This window comes from Choloepus didactylus, chromosome 6 (assembly GCF_015220235.1).
Source record: "Choloepus didactylus isolate mChoDid1 chromosome 6, mChoDid1.pri, whole genome shotgun sequence".
In the NCBI taxonomy this organism is placed as follows: Eukaryota; Metazoa; Chordata; class Mammalia; order Pilosa; family Megalonychidae; genus Choloepus; species Choloepus didactylus.
In genome coordinates this window covers 138,270,223-138,286,623 of record NC_051312.1, presented here as the reverse complement: position 1 = coordinate 138,286,623, position 16,401 = coordinate 138,270,223, and the positions used below count along the sequence as shown (strand labels likewise).

General features: G+C 40.1%; 1 protein-coding gene across 6 annotated transcripts in view; it reads right to left on the bottom strand.

Moving 5' to 3' along the window:
* The window catches only part of JHY (junctional cadherin complex regulator), a 90,289-nt gene extending 74,142 nt beyond the window's left edge, over nt 1-16,147 (bottom strand). For all 6 annotated transcript variants that reach the window (XM_037841763.1, XM_037841767.1, XM_037841764.1 and 3 more), the window contains exons 1-2: nt 16,091-16,147; nt 13,190-13,617 (exon numbers count right to left, since the gene is read on the bottom strand). In XM_037841763.1, coding sequence (XP_037697691.1) covers nt 13,190-13,527 — 338 coding nt within the window. In that variant the 5' untranslated portion in view covers nt 13,528-13,617; nt 16,091-16,147. The remainder of the gene's footprint in view (nt 1-13,189; nt 13,618-16,090) is intronic.
* Nucleotides 16,148-16,401: the final 254 nt, after the last annotated feature.

Here is a 16,401-nt window from a genome sequence, read left to right as displayed (position 1 = left end):
GTCTAATCCTTTTGGGTAGAAAGTAATGTTCTATCCCGTCTTAATACTTACACAGGTTCACCTTTCTTTTCAGTGATCTTAATTTCCACTTCGTTTGGTCTTTGAAGATTTTATGAAATGTAATACAGAAATATGCCTGAGGCTTAGAATCAGAACGTGGCTCAAAGTCTGTTAGATCATACTCTTTTGGTTGTCAGGTCTACGTCCACAAAGCCCAGAAAAGCCAGCTCACAGTAAGTCTTAAGACAGCCCTATTAGAATAAAAGGTTAAGCATGTGGCTCTGCCTAAGGAAGTGAACTAGTCCATAATCAGTGCATCTGCTCCAAAATAAAGTCCTCCCTTTCCCCCATGACAATTCAATTTGCAAAGCACCCCCTAGTCTTAGCCAAAAAAGAAAAGAAAATGCTGGTAATATGGCATATTTAATAGCTTCTTTGATCTTCAAAAGCTAAATGGGAGAGATTTTCCTTCCATGAGCACAGTAGATGCAATCCTCTAATCAAAAAGAAAATGTAAATCACCTAGGCTTTTTATGCTATTTGATATTCCCGTTTACAGAGGACATAATTTTATGCTGGGTAAACAAACTAATGCTCCCCCTAATACTAATTTACTCTTTTTAAGGTGTACCTAGATTTCTTTGATTTGATGTAAAGCAAAACCTAAAGCAAAAAGCCAAAACTCCAATTCTTGCTAAATTGTCATTCTGAATGTTTTAGTTTGCATTTTAAGATGGGAAACTTCCTGAAACAGACTGCTCCCTTTTTTTTCCACCAAGGGAAGGGAAACAGTACTATCCTCCAAGAAAATGCCTGACTGGAGATGGTGCACAATTGTCAGGAAATCAGATGTCAAACGGGGTGCCACCCCACTCCCCGAGCAATGTGGTGTGCCCCGAGGAGAAGGCCACGACGTCCTGTCTTGGGAACCCACAGCATTCCTGGGCCCCACCTGGCACAGAGCTCTACAGAATCAGGAACCTTGAACATGGGAAGTGTGTGGCCCTGCAGGGCACAATCTGGACTTGGAATGGAACAGATCTGGGCTTGAGTTCTGGGTCTGTCACGACCTGGGCCCGATTCTCTCATCCGTGAATCAGGATAAATTACACTTGTTCTGTTTATTTCTCACAACTGCTTACGGATCAAACAGAGACAGTGTATCTTAAAATGTTCTGTATTTGTGCTTGTTTATCTTTTCACTAGGGTAATCTTGTCTCCTCACTGGGCAGCAGGGCCTTCAAGTTCTCCTTCCTTCCCTGTACCCTGCTCTAGCACCTTGCACTGTGCTAGGGACGTACTTGTCAATAAATGTTTCTTGAATAAATAATCAAGCCTTCAAAAATACTCTAGTCAACACAAGGAAAGTATCAGCTAGTTATTTTACAAAACCCAAATTAGGGAAAAAGAAAAAAAACAACCTCAGGACTGTAAAGAACAGTGAAAACATACACTATACAGTATAATCATATTCTCTCATCAATTGTAAGGAAGATACCACATTAATGCAAAAAGTTAAAAATGGGTGGATACATGGGCCCTTCATAGTTTGTTCATGATGTTTCTGTAAATCTACATCTTTAATAAAAGTAAATAAATAATGATAAAAAGAAATAAGCAACAGTCGTCAATTAGACTCTACATGTATAGAAGCTTCATGAGTTGGACCAAATTAGTGAATGATTTTAGGGCTAACCTTTCCTGAGTTAAATGTCAGGTTCAACTCGGGTTGTTCAGGTGTGGGAAGAAAAGACTAAGGAATACCTCAATCATTATCTTCAAGTACATACATATAAAATAAAGGTGCTGTTTCCAAGATATATGGAAAAGAAAAAAAAATTAACTTTTCTCATGGAACAGCCCAGAGGTGGACTCGCAGCCCCGTGGAGGGCAGAGACGAGGAAACAAGCAATTTACAATCCGGAATGATGAGCGCTGCGGTACCGAGTACGGTGCCATGGGGAGGAACAGGAGGGACATCCGATCCCACCCTGGGAGGTCGGGGAAAGCTTTCTGGAGAAAGCGATGGCTTAGCTGAGACCTGAGGCTGAGAAGGGCAGGAGTCTCAGGCAGCCAGGGGGAACCCCGTAAAAAGGAAGGGAGATTTTGATGCAACCATTGTATGTGAGCATCTTGGGCTGTGCTGTAGGAGAACATTGTTAAATAATCCAATGGAAACACATCTTCTTGTAATATTTCAATATAGACCTGATAATGAATTCTCTTAGAGGCAATATACTTATTGCACTCTTGCCTTGTGTCTCATTTTAAACTAAGCATTACGGGAATGCAGAATTTGTAAACTCTACCAATATCTATGGAGGCCTGTTGCCATTTTCTTCTTTTATGAAGATTTTTGTCCCCAAGAAAGGCAGGAATACATTTCTCCCCCCTGACTGAGTTGTTGTCATGCATTCTTGGTTATCATAATACTTGTGGCTTTGGGGCTTTGAACTGGTAAATATTGATAAAAAAGCATGATATATTCTGTGTGATCTCAGCTGCATAAAAAAGTATGCTCAGTTGTGTGTATACACATAAAGGACTTAGAAGGATACATCAAACTGTGAACTGCTTGATTCTCGATGCCTTTTGTGTTCTTTGCTTCTTGTGCTTTTCAGTTTTCTATATTGCACAATTAACTTATAAGTTTGAAAAAGAAATGTTATTTAAAAAAAAAAAAAGGAAGGGGGGTGAGAGAGAATGTGGTGCTTTCAAGGTGCACTTTCCAAATGGATAAGATGGGGGTGGGAGGAGCTCTGGATGAAGCTGAGGTCAGATCTCGAAGGCCTTTGTAAACTACGTGAATGAGCTTGGGCTTAACTAAATCAGCTTGAGAGCTGAGACTTAATTTAGCAAGAAGAATTAGACAATAAAGGTATTATTGATGAGTTTTTGGCAGGTACTGTTTACAGAGGCCATAAATTCTTTTTTTTTTTGGAAAGTTTTATAACAGTCCTCTATTTGGCACTGTTTGGAGCAGGGACTAGAGCCTTTCAAAGGTGACATTTCACATTGGTGAGCACTGTTCTGCCAGAGTGGCGCCTCTGAGACTATAACACATAGTCCTGCAGGCTGAGCTAGTGAAACCTGATAACCATCTTCAGTTTTGTCTTTAGAACAACCCTCATAGGAAGATCCTAATAGGATCCCCATTTAGTAGATGAGAGACAGAGGCTTAAAGAGTTTAAGCAACTTGCCCAAGGCCACGCACCTACCAAGTGATGGGGCCAGATACGGACCCTGAAGGTATGTCTCTGGAGACTGGCTCCCCTCCCCTGTGTTGCACTGTATCATGCAGCGATTCCCACAGGTGGTATAGGAAGCAAATGGTGTTGCAGTGTCTGCCTTACATGAGTGACTGAGCAAGTCAGTCAATTGGCCAGTCAACAAATATTTATTGAGTACTTCTCTATATTCAGGCAGAATACTAAGCATTGAAGAATTAACAGGGAAGCAAACTGGAGCTGTTCAGTCCTGATGGAGCTTACCCTTTACTTACCCTCTACTGAGAAAGACAAATCTGATGCACCAACTCTAAATAATTAACTGAAGTAGATGTGTATAAACTGCTGCAAAGAAATACAGCATATTATGCATATTTTAAATAAGAGGATACAGCCTTGTTTATCACTGAAAATATGATAACATCTTATTTCCAGACTCAACTGCTAGATGATATCTCAAAGTTGGTTCTGGTTCTGCTGTTCTATGGGCCGATAAACTCACAAAAGAATTAATAACTGAGTAATGCCCACTATTTTTCAAATAGATAGGGTTCAATGATTGATGGAAATGGATTCCCTGACTTCCATCACTGAAGTTATACTCAAGTCCAGTGAAAAACTAGTGACACTCAGACTGGTCATCATATTTAGCCAGCATCAGCTAATAATGACATAAAGTTTCCAGCCACAACCGTAGACCTTCCTCAGTTGTAGTAGTGCTCTGCTTCTCTGAAGAACGGCATGTAGTATTTTGAGCAAGTTAGAGCAGAGTGCCAAAGATAAGGTCCTAGAATGAAGGTGGCAGCACTCAATTTACTGACTGTATGAGTGTGGACAAATTATTTAACTTCTGTGCCTTAACCTCCTCATCAGTAAAATGAGGATAATAACAGTATCTACCTCATAGTGTTGTTGAGAAAGAGTCAGTGAATTAGTATATGTAAATTGCTTAGACTTATGTGCCTGGCACAGAATAAGGATTCAAGAAGTGCTACTAAAAAAGTGCTCCTCAATGAGCTCAGTCGCTGGTCATTGCTTATTGCGTGTTACATTCAGTAGCCATGACATCAAATTGTTGTTGTGTATTGCGCTTCCTACTGATGGATCTCAAGGGATTCTTCTCTCCCCGGGGCTTAAGTTATCTCCGGGGCATAAAGTTGTCTTGCGATGCACTAAGTGGTACTCTAGCGGCCTGAAAGAATTAACATCCAACTTTAATTTTTTTTTTTTTTTTTTTTTTTTACCATGAAGAGACTTAGTCACTATGGAGAATCTGTTTGAACTGTAGTTCAGGAAATGTGATGAAGAAATACCGGTGCTTTCACATGATGAAATATCTTAACAACTGCTGAAAAAGGAGGAGAAAGATAAAACAGGGAGAATTAAACTATTTTAGACCTTTGGAAAAAGACTGAATGTGTAGCCTCACCAAATTTCTGTTCTTAAATGGCAGCAGAAGCAACATCACACACTGCAGAAAAAAACTGATGCTTTAAGCAGAACCTAGAAAATAGGGAGTTTTGAAACGAACCAGACAAAATGAACTGCTTTGGCTGAGAAAAATGCCTTTGAACAAATCGTTTGAAGAGAAACTCTAAGAATGTATATATTCAAGGTTAGAATCTGAAAGTGTGGCTCTTCACCAGAGCTTTAATTACACAGGACCATTTACCACAGTCCCGTTCTCCCCTTTCTAGATGGAAACCATACGTTGAAACAAATAGGTGGTTAGCTTTTGCAAAATCAGGAGCAGGGAAAGCTGGAATACTTCACAGAAACAAATCTAATGGTTGAAATAGAACATGATACTAAAGAACCCCATTGTACTGAGCTCAGTGTGCCAAGGAGCTCAATTGTGTTTTGTGGTCCAGGTCACCACATTGGATCACAATGAGTGTGAAGTGCCCCTTGCTCAGCAATCATCTGTACACAAAACACGCACCTCTTTTCCTTCCCGTTTCAGAGGAAGGTTACACAGACAATGAGCACACAACTCTTTTGTGATTGTTCAGACAACAGATGCCGAGTCCCCTCTTCAGATGCCCAGGTTAGAAATGGATGCAGAGAGGAAGGGGTGGGGGTGTGTGGGGGTCTCATACACATATGCCATGATATTTGCAGGCTTTAATGGACCGTTTTTGAGTGCTTACTGTGATAACTTCAAACAAAATAAAATTAAATCTCCATCTGATGAAGAGCCTCATATTCAGTATAGTATTCAATCAAAAAATTACTAAAATTAGAGCATGTTTCTAGTACAATTAACATCCTTTGCACTCACAATAAAATATTCAATAACTGGCCATTTTGCCTGTTGAGGAGGTGAATAAAAGCATTGCTATTAATCATTTAGCTGTTATTTATTTGCCACTTTATTTTAAGCAGGCAGTTAAATTGAAACTGCACATGTTATTACTGATTTAGGTTTAATTTAATCCTTTTAAACAGAACAATTATTCCCAATTTCTATGCCATTAAATCTTTTATGCATATGAACAGCAAATTCAATTTTTGCTTAAGTGTAAAGTTTTTAAAGCTTCTTTAAGGAACTATAAAACTGGCAATTGTTTCCAGGGATTTTTGAATTCTATATGCATCTTAATCTTCTTATCAATAGCTTTTAAGTAAATAAAATGAAATAAATCCAAAAGATTAAAAAATCACTTTTGCAAGTATGAAAAAAAATGGTTCTACAAATAAGCTGAAATGATTCATGGATGTTATTCACAACCCAGAAAATTTCATTCAATGCAGGCATTCATTTTGCTAAAAAACAAATCAACATTTAAATAGAAAAAGGTGGTTTAACAAACAGAAGGCCAACAGAAAAGCACACTGAAGTGAAGGGACTGGATTGTGTCTAGTAAATTTTCTTTCCAGCAATTACATAATTTGGGTAATTCAACCAGAGCCCCTTCTTTTTCTCCAACAACAGATTTGTGGATGCAAAACAACCAGATATTTGCCTCGAGTTCTTATTAGTAGCAGTCCTGATTCAAGGACAATCCGCGAGTTAAATGAAAATAAATTATCCAAAGAGGGCATGTTAGTAATTGCCATGTAACATTCTAGTACCTCACTTCCATTAAGAATATACCATGTGAAACAAAGGCTGGATCTTCACAAGGGAAATGCTGTGTTTAGAAAAATAATTCCTCCCATTTGGTGTGACTTTACAATGCTAATGCCAGATGTTTTCTACGGAAGGCTTGGAGGTTCCTTTCACACTCCATAAATAATGGTGAGGAGGCAGAGACCCAGATTTATAAAATTTCCAGGTGTTTTTATACTTTCTTTCGATAGAGTCCCTCATTTTTAAATGCCAGATAATAACAGCATCGGAAATGCAACACAGCTGTGATGTCACGGGAAAAGCAACGGGAGAAATTAAAGTCTACATTTCCAAACTTGTAAGGGCATGGACATGAATGAATCATGAATTAAACTATCAATGTATTAAACTAGTAACTTGGTTACAATCTTCTAAACTCTCTTGACAAAAATCACAGGATTGTAGGTGATACAAATATAAATTGTATTTGGCAGGGTTTCCTACTCACTATGTATTTACTTATCTTAACACAATAATGCACCCCGGTTATGAAAGAAGCTAGAAAGGAACAAGTGGTCGTCTCCAGGGGTAACAAAACCCAGGAGTCACTGTGGCTTCAGCGTTTCTGGAGGGGACTCGGCCTCTAATAGACAGAATTCATGCCCACACACATCCTTTACTTGCTCGCATGACTGCTCATCTGTTCCGATGGCACCATGCCTGCTCAGTGCGGTGTGTCAGGGTTTTACCGAAGCCTAGGTTGTGAGTAAATGAACAAATGTAAAACAGAAGTGACTAATACATGTGACAAAAAGGTCACTTCTCTGATAGAACTGTTCCCAGGTGATCAGAAATAATAACAGAAATGCTAGTAGCTATCGCCAAAATAACTGTGGGAAACTCCTAGAACAAGAAACGGAATGGAATGTGTTTGAAGAAGTTGGTCAACCAGTGGCCTTAAATTGAAACGGTGTCCAGTAAAGACCAGAGAAATCAACATCTATGACTGTTACCAGAAACCAAAAGAAATGGAAGTCGACTCCTGGAAATTCCCAGGAAGTTTTTAGTCATCCTAGGATATTAGAACTAGCCTCAACTGGCTTTTTTCTCTCTCTCAACCAGTGCAAATAAATAATTAAATAAACAAACAAATAAATAAATAAAATCTTATACAACACCTGTGAGAGACAATTTACAAAACATTTTGGAAATTTTGGCAAAAATGAAAATCCCAAGTTGGTCATTACTGAGTCTATCTTTACCCACTATCTGTTTTGGTTGTTGGTACAGTTCCTTGAGACACACAAGTCATCATTTAATGCTTCACTCAGTTTTTGCAGCATTAATCAGAAATATCAGGTATAAAAGCATTCAAGAGAAAAAATTATGCACCACTCTAGCATGATAAAAATACACAAAATTATAAGTTACAATTCTGAATATTCAGTGTAATTAACAATTCCTCATTGCATGTATTTTCCTCCCTTTAATTATGGCACAAGACGGTTTATTAGGCAGAATATGGGGGTTTTTTTGGAAGTTATGGTTTCCAGGTGAGGAGACCTCAAGTATTCCCATGAACGAAAACATTTCTGTTTCCCAGGAGAGATGCTGAAAAATATGCTATTCTTGGGCAGCAGGCATGCTAAAATTTGGGTAGCAGGCTACAAGACCCTGCTGCCCACAGTAAAATATAATTTATACCTGTTTCTTCTGAGTACACAGAACCCTGTAAAATTTTTAATTACTTTAACACAATCTATAATTTCATGTGGATATTTGTCTTGGCTGCATTTCAGTCCAGCTTGAAATTGTTATTTTTAATTTTTATTAGATAGTAAAATCAAATCCTGTATCAGATTAGTCCTTGATCAGTAATAGACAGACTTATAATTAGAAGCCCAGACTTTGAAGGTAGTCAAAAATTTGGTTCAATTCCTGGGCTCCATCACTTAATAACTGTGCTCTTAAACAGATCTCTGAGCCTTGCTTCCTTATCTGCAAAATGGGGGCAGTAATACATATTTAAGAGGCTCTTGGAGGGATAAATGCAATCATATCATAAAGCAAATAATTCTACAAATGGTAGCTAATTATATTTAAGTATTCCTGTAAACAAGACCTTATTAAATACATACACCATGTACTGTAGTGCTGTGCTCTGATTTTTTTTTTTTTTTAATATAGGCTTTCAGAAGGCTCCAAGACTGAAGAGGGTATTTCTAATGCTCTAGGGATTACAATTGATCTCTTTCTTTGTGAGCACCGAGTGTCATAAGGCTAGTTCTGGAGTGGGTTTAAGGATTATCACATGAAGATACTCTTTCTACACTTGATTCATTCACTACGGTCAATGCTGCTCCGATTTCCATTAAGTAAAAGGTTTTCTCTAATCCATATACATTGAACTATGGCTTGACTATGGTGAGATACAAGAGTAATTGCTTTGAGGATGTTCTAGTAACATCAAAACACAAAGGTAAGGCTCAAGAGATTTGTCAGGTAGCTTTTAAAATTGTTGCTTATAAAAGCAAGAAGAAAGAGATTTTCCTTGGCTTTAAGGCAGGGCTTTGACTAATTTTTTTTTGAACTACAATTCCCAGAATGCTGTCTACCTTACAGAAATGAAAGCCTACTTGTATGTCATATAGAGAATCGGAGAGCAATTTATTTGTCTATTTCACGGCTCATAAACTCTTCACTTAAGACAAGCAAGAATACACCTAGGAAAGGCTTCCAAGACTAAAGCAAGGCAGAGAAGAAAGCCAATACTAAACACTAACCGAATGTTTGAGCCAGTAGCTGGCTAAATCCTTCAGTTCTGTTTTCCTTTGCTACAGGAGACCTGGCCCTCCCAATGTTCAATGTGTGAAGCACTGAACAGCCAAACAATTACTAGGGCTATAACCTATCCTAACTCTGGGAATATAGTCTACTATTAAAATTTTCCAAGGCAAATCAATCTAAGTAAAAGGAAAATAGCGTTATTTAAGAGCCTCTGAATCAGAACTCAGGAATCTATCCATACTTTTGATTTTTGTAAGCATTACTCTTTATTTTCAAATATATTGAATGGTATTAAATTGTCCTTGGCTAAAATGCAAGGCTTAAAGTCAACTCTGAGAGCAAAAGTCAACATTGGGGAAAATAAGGTTACTTAATGCCTTGGTTTCTTCATCTTAAAAATACAGACAAGAATACCTATCTATCACAAATGATCTTCTTCTCCAGTGCTCCCATTTCTGTAAAGAAAACTACTACCATTTATTACCAGGAAGACTACAAATTCCTTAGATGAGAGCTAGTCCAAAAACATGGTTTAGAGCTTAGAATCAGACTGCCAGAGTTTTCTATTCCACCACTCACTAATGTAATAAATGGAAATAATATAATGCCTCCATGCCTCATTTTGCCACTTTTAAAATGGGATCATTACAGTATTCTGCTCAGGGTTGCAATGAGGATTAAATAAGATAATACACACAAAGTATTTAGTACAGTGATGGGCTCATGATAAGCACTCTGAATGTTAGCTACTGTTATTAGAACACTTACAGTAATCTTTGGCTTTTCTTGTTTCTTTAATCCTCATATGTTGTCTGTCACTAAATCCTGTCAATTATTTTATTTTATATATATAATCTTGGCAAACAAGTGAGTCATGTACACACACACAGACTAAATATACAAGTGGACAATACCGGACCATATCTTACAATAAAACTCTGACCCACAACCTCTGCAGCAAGCAGTTTAGGAAGGCAAACCACAACCTCTGCAACAATCAGCTCCAAATGGTCAGAACTTGGACGGTAACTGTCAGCTTCCTTAATTTTTGCCCCCAGTTACAATTTATGACCAACCACAGAAAGCCAATCTGCTCCCCAAACCAATTATGCAGGATGCCCCCCTTCTCGTCAGCCGTCCTCCACCTTCCCACTGCCAACAGCCTCCCATCAGAGCATACCTCTCCACTCAGAGCTTCCCCTGCCTGCCCTTTGAATCACTATTAAACAAACAGGGGGTGGCTGTCTCCCTTGCTATAGCTAGCTCTGAATAAATGGTCTCTGTCTGTTCTCATTTGAGTCATCATCATTCATTTGTTTGTTTTCAATTAAAGCATCATAAAATACTGGAACCATCTCGAATGTCCAGCCACGGGTGACTGGGTAAATACAATATGTACCTCCCTATACTGGAATACTATGTAGCAGGAAGTAAATCAAGAAATGAAGATACAGAACGATCTCCAAGATACTCAAAATATTTTGGTAAATGAAAAACAAAACAAAAACAAAAACAAAAACAAAACTAATGCCCAAAGAGTATGTCTAAATTGATCTCCTTTGGCCAACTAATACGTAAAAAGATGCTCAAACTTACAAGTAATCAGGGAAAGTAACTTAAATCCATAACAAGACAGCATTTCATAACCTATCAGAGTGGCAAAGTTTAAAAGCCCAAGTGATTACAAGAACTAGGATGCCGCATGCACTGTGGGTAAAGCTGAAGCTGTTCATTCTCCCTTGAATCAGCCACTCCACTCCAGGGCACATATACCCTAAAGAAACTCTCGCATATATCCAAATAAAGACAATTTGTAAGGATGTGCACACAGCGTTGTTTAAAATAATGAATACCTGGAAACAACCTAAATACTCATTAACAGGGAAATGGATAAATTATATCTTCATACAATGGAACTTATGCAATAGTTTAAAATGAATGAACCACAACTGCGTTTTAATTTAAAAACATAATGGTAAAATGCCAAAGTCACAAAGTTAACTAAACAAAACAGGGCACAATATAACATAAGATGACATAACATAGCATAATATAATATATACTTATATGTATCCACTAATTATAGATTACCTATGAAGGAAACAAATAAAAGCATGGGTAAGACGGCTACACACCCATGCAAGAGTCAGTATTGGTTACTTTGAGGGTTTGAGAAGGGGTATGAGGAAACTTTTAACTATATCTGTAATATTTTATTTCTTTAAAAATATATCTGAGACAAATATGGCAATAGAGTTATTTTGTATTTTTCTCTTTACTTCTCCATTAGAATTTTTTCATAATTTAAAGAATCTCCATTGTAACAAAACCACAATCTCCCCGTCACAGCACTATGACCTTAGACAAATTACTCTGGCTCTCTTGGCCTCATTTCCCTTAACTGTAAAATGGGAAGAGCATTTTATGGATAAGAAGAAGCACCTTCTCTTTAAAATGTAATCCTATTTTTATGGCTGCTACTGTCACAGTTATAGTTAAGACCACCCTGTTGTCTCTTTGCCAGAGCATGCTTACCCTTAAATTCAAAATGCCCAGCTTGCAGAACAACCTTCTTTAACCCTGAGGTTTCTTCTCACCAAGTCCAATCAGATACACTGTCCCTCTGAGGCCTTCCAGTGCCTCTCCCAACCCCCGCACTATGACTGCACCTGGTTAAGGCACTTACCACTTTTACTGTACGTTGACATCTGCTTATGAGTTTGATTCAACTCAATATTCCCAGTGAAAGAAAGAAAGACGGAAAGAAGAAAGAAAGACAAAGACTCAGGTCTGCACTCGAGGCCTGGGCTCTAATTCGGGCTCCCCAACAACTCCTCATATCCCTGGGGACAGTGATTTGATTTCAGTAGGACTCAATGCCATTATCTGTGATGTAGGGTGGTTGGACTTAAGGTCCTGTAAATTCATCACCCCATACTGACTGCTGGGTTTTCAAAGCTCCTATATTCAGGGGTCTCCCCTGTCTACTTTCCCTACACTCAACAAATCCTCTGTGATCAAGCTGGGCTCCGCTGAAGGCATTACAAACACGCCATCCTAATCCTCGACTTTTATCCAAATCTTATCTTGTCTTCAAAACCCTGCTCAAGTTCTGGGCCTTCCAATAAGCCTTCCTTAATATATTTGACCTTTAATTACAACACAAAAACAGAAACAACTAACACTTAAAGAGTCGGTTGCTGTTATAAGCACATTACATATGTTATCCTATTTTAGCCTCACAATCACCCTGAGTGGTAACTATTATTATAATCTTCACTTTAATGATGTGGAAACTGAGGCACAAAGAGTAAGTGGACTTGGCCAAGGTCACACATCTGGCAAATGGCAGAACCAGTGTCTGAGCCCAGGCGTTCTCATTCAAATTCTGTGTTCTTAATCACCACACCAAAAACTGCTTTCTGTTAAATAGCATTTAACTCCTATACACTATCATAGCATGTAGTAATATTGCATTGTTTTATATTCACTTATGTTTTTCTTGTACCTCATAGCATAAAGTTAACCCACATAAATATGGATTCTTAGATTACACCTTTATATAATCATGCAAGGTTCCAGGAGGTAGCTCTGAAGAAATGGGTCAGGTGGGATTCTACCCCCAATGATTTGTATACACTTTCCTGATTTGCATAGCAACCCTGTGAGATAGGCAGGGCTGGATTGTTTGACAGAGGAGAAAAAGTGAGTCACGGAAGAGTTAAGTGACTTTCTTCAAATTACACCCTAAACAGCAGCACTTGGACCCAACCATGACCATTTGCCTCTGAGTTGCAAACTTTCTGTCCCAGGCTTTCTGGGATTTCTCCAGGGTGAGGTCCCAAAAACAGAATTGCTAAGGATATGGACAGGAAATAAGAAGCATAGGAAATGCAACTCTCTTAATAGCTACCCTTTGTCTTTTGCATATTTTTTGATTAAAAAAAATGAATGTGGCAAAAAGCATGGCACCACGCTGTCCTTAGCAGCTTGGAGATTTGTGTCACTCACATTCCAAGGTGCTCAGTAGGACAGCCTGCCCTTACTCTCACTTGGGACATCCTAGGAATTATTTAAGCATACATTTGAGAAATTTGTTTCCTTGCCCAAGCCGATTCCTTACCTGTTCCGCCCATCATTGCCCTGGGTACGGAGGTCTTCTCTGCTGCCCATCTGAGCTGCTTTCCTGCTTGCCTCCTCTTCTGTCTCACTCAGGCTTCCCTGTCCCGGACTTTCCTCCTCTAAGCTGTCAGTATCCATGTCGTTGTCCTGGATTCCGTCAAGGTGGGACTGGGACTTGATCTCTTGAGTTAGGCTCTCCGAATCAGATTCCAAAGAGTCTTTTGAAATTAGACGTAAATCATCTTTCTTGAAAGGTGGGTCTATGGACTGGACATTTAAATTGGTGTGATGGACAGGAGACTGAATAGAGAACTTGGGAATTACTTTACTGTTACTCATGTTGAAAAACAGAAAAAATTAACAAGGGATTCTCTTGTGGATTGGAGGAGCTGGCTGAATATTTAAAGTTGTGGTCCACAAAAGCATTACCTAAAAGAAATTATGTTTATGTTACTCTGTGTCTACTGATGCCTTATAATGCCAATGTTAATCAACAATTTAAATGAATAAGAGAACCTTGTTATAATATCTGCATGCTTTTGTACACACCCTTTTGTGCATATGAGGAAGGGTTATTTGAAAACCTATTGTGTTCTTCTCCCTACAGAAATACACATCCTGGTGTAGGGCTCATAAACAACCTGAATAATCAAATGCAGTTTTATTGAGGGAATCAAAAATGGCTGCTTGGAAGCAGATTCCTATTTCTAGTTTCCAAGGGCCTGTTACAGACAAGCCTGGACAAAGCCAAAAGATTAATTATGGACAGTACTTTGATGGTCCCATTTCCAATCCCCGGGGCCACACTATACTTTTGCCATGTTCCATAGCATTCGTGGATACAGTAAAACAGGTTCATGGCCTACCTTCTGGAAGCAAAGCAGGGAGAGAGGAGAGGAGAGTGAGTTCCCTAGCCAGAACTGTAAACAGGAAAGCTGTTTTGTTCCTAAACCCACTTTGGCTGGCTACATGGTTTGGAAAAGACTTTGATATTCAGGTTTCTTTTGGATAAGAAAGTATAATTTAGGTGAACCTTATATGGAGATTAACTTCAGCTCGGTATAAAAGAGACTAACACTGATTAAAATTGTCCAATGAAAGATCTGGTGGCCTTGCAAGTCCTACTGAATGGTTTAAAGCAGAGGCTGAATGTCTGCCACCCTGAAAGGGATGCTGTCTGGGGAAGGTGGGGTGGGTGGTAGATTGGCTGGAATAACACATAGGGTCTCTCCCAACTTACTTAGGAGTGTGATTCCCAGTGAGTCCTTGCTGCCTCAAAGGACTGTTATGCAGGCCCATGAGACAGTTTATAGGAAGGGTGCTTTGAGTTCACATATGATTGAAAGGGGATGATGTTTTTGGATTGTGCTTCCTTTCATCTAAACATAACGTTTCTATTTTGACCTGTCTTCTATCTCACTGCCTTTATGCCATTTTTTTTTTTCTATAGGTCAGACAGCAGAAACCTTTTCCATTTGTGATTACTGTAAAATCTGTTTTTACAGCTTGCTCCTGTTCTTTTGGCAAGTCCTGATTTAATTCAATGACACTACCTTATTCCTACTCCTAGGATTGCTTATAAGGTTTAATGTTGACCTTGTTACTAACGTTTCCAAGGAATGTCATCAACTCCTTGGAGGAAAGTGCCTTAACAAACATAACAGACAAAAGGTAACATTCATATTTAAATACACAGGAAGTGATTTTTCTTTTAAATTCAAATACTGACATACCGTTATCTAATTTTACAGACTAATTTGCTGTATCCTCTTATTTTAAAAATATATATTATGTTCTATAGTATTATTTTAATACCAATAAGCTAATTAAATGCTGATTTTTAGGGTGTTTTTAAAAAGCAACAGATCCATCAAGCACTGGCTACACATTTTAACTGAGACAGTTTGCATAAATACTGGGTTTACTTCAAGGGTTAAGGTCACTGTATTTGAGATCTTAAAGAACAGGCTTAAAATAGTCAATATAGATCAATTTAGAATTGCTCTATTCCTCTTCTTTTCTTAAGGGCGGGAGTCCAGGGTTTCTTGGAGTTAATAAATAATTTTATAAAAAGAGAATGTTGTTGATGTTTACAAGTGAATGAACTTTGGGAGAGCATGAAGAGAGCAAAAGTCCTTCTGTGGAGGTCTGCTCTCACAAAGGCATGGTATTAAAGAAGGAAAAGCTGACAGCTTGAATAACTTAGAAAGTGGGCCTTTTAAGTATAATGAATGCCTCTGTGTGGTACAGGGCACTGAAAAAAATTGTGCCACTGAGATTTCTGTCCCAAAGAGGCTGACAAATCTTCTAAGTAAACATGAAAGACAGACCGGGTTATATGCTATGGTAACTAGGGACTAAGAAAAGACCACCTCGCTGGGGACCCTCCATGCCCTTGGGTCTCCCCGTCCACCAGTCCCGGGGGAAATGAATTTCCTTCTGTAGGTGAAAAACAACTCCGCTTGCGCATCACCAATGTGGATGGTTGAGCAAAAGCTGCCCCGTTTGGAAGAGGCCGGAAGCTGCCCATAGGGGGCACTCCGTTGTTTTCTCCTTGGGCCTGTTTCTGGGAGACCAGACCGGGCATCAGTGGTTGCTTTTAAGGTCCAGGAAGTGTCGAGTATGGCGGGGTTGGGGCCCTGGACCGACACTGACTAACCGCGGCGCAGGGCTGCTCAGTGAGTCCGGGCTCCGCAGCCTTCCACCTCCCGCACCTCGCCCCTGGCCCCTCGGTCCCCGCCGCGTCCCAAACGCCCTCACGTGCAGCCGCCTTGAAGTTCTCCCGGTCCCGCTCAGTGACCTCCGGACGTTTCCTCCTGAACCCTCCCCAGGCCCAGCCCTTCCCGTCTCCCTCCCCGGGCGCGCCGCCCACCCCCGTGCCGGGAGGCAACCGCCCTGTCACCTGCCCGCCGCTCCTCGGCGACCGAGACCACCGCAGCCCCGCATCCTCCGCGCCGCCGCCGCCCGCCGAGGACCGCGCGCCCCGCCCGCCCGCGTCGCCCCAGCGCTGCCCTGGAGACCGCGGCCAACAGAGCGCGCCCCCGCGCGGCGCGCCTTGTCGCGGGCTCGCGGGCGCGCAGGAGGGAAGGGCGGCGAGGCCCGAGGGGTCGTCCTCGAGAAAGGGCCCGCGAGGGTTGGGGCCGCTGCGTCTGGACCGCGGCCCCCGCCCAGGCGGTGGGGATGGAAATGGTTGTGATCATGGCGTCGGCGGCA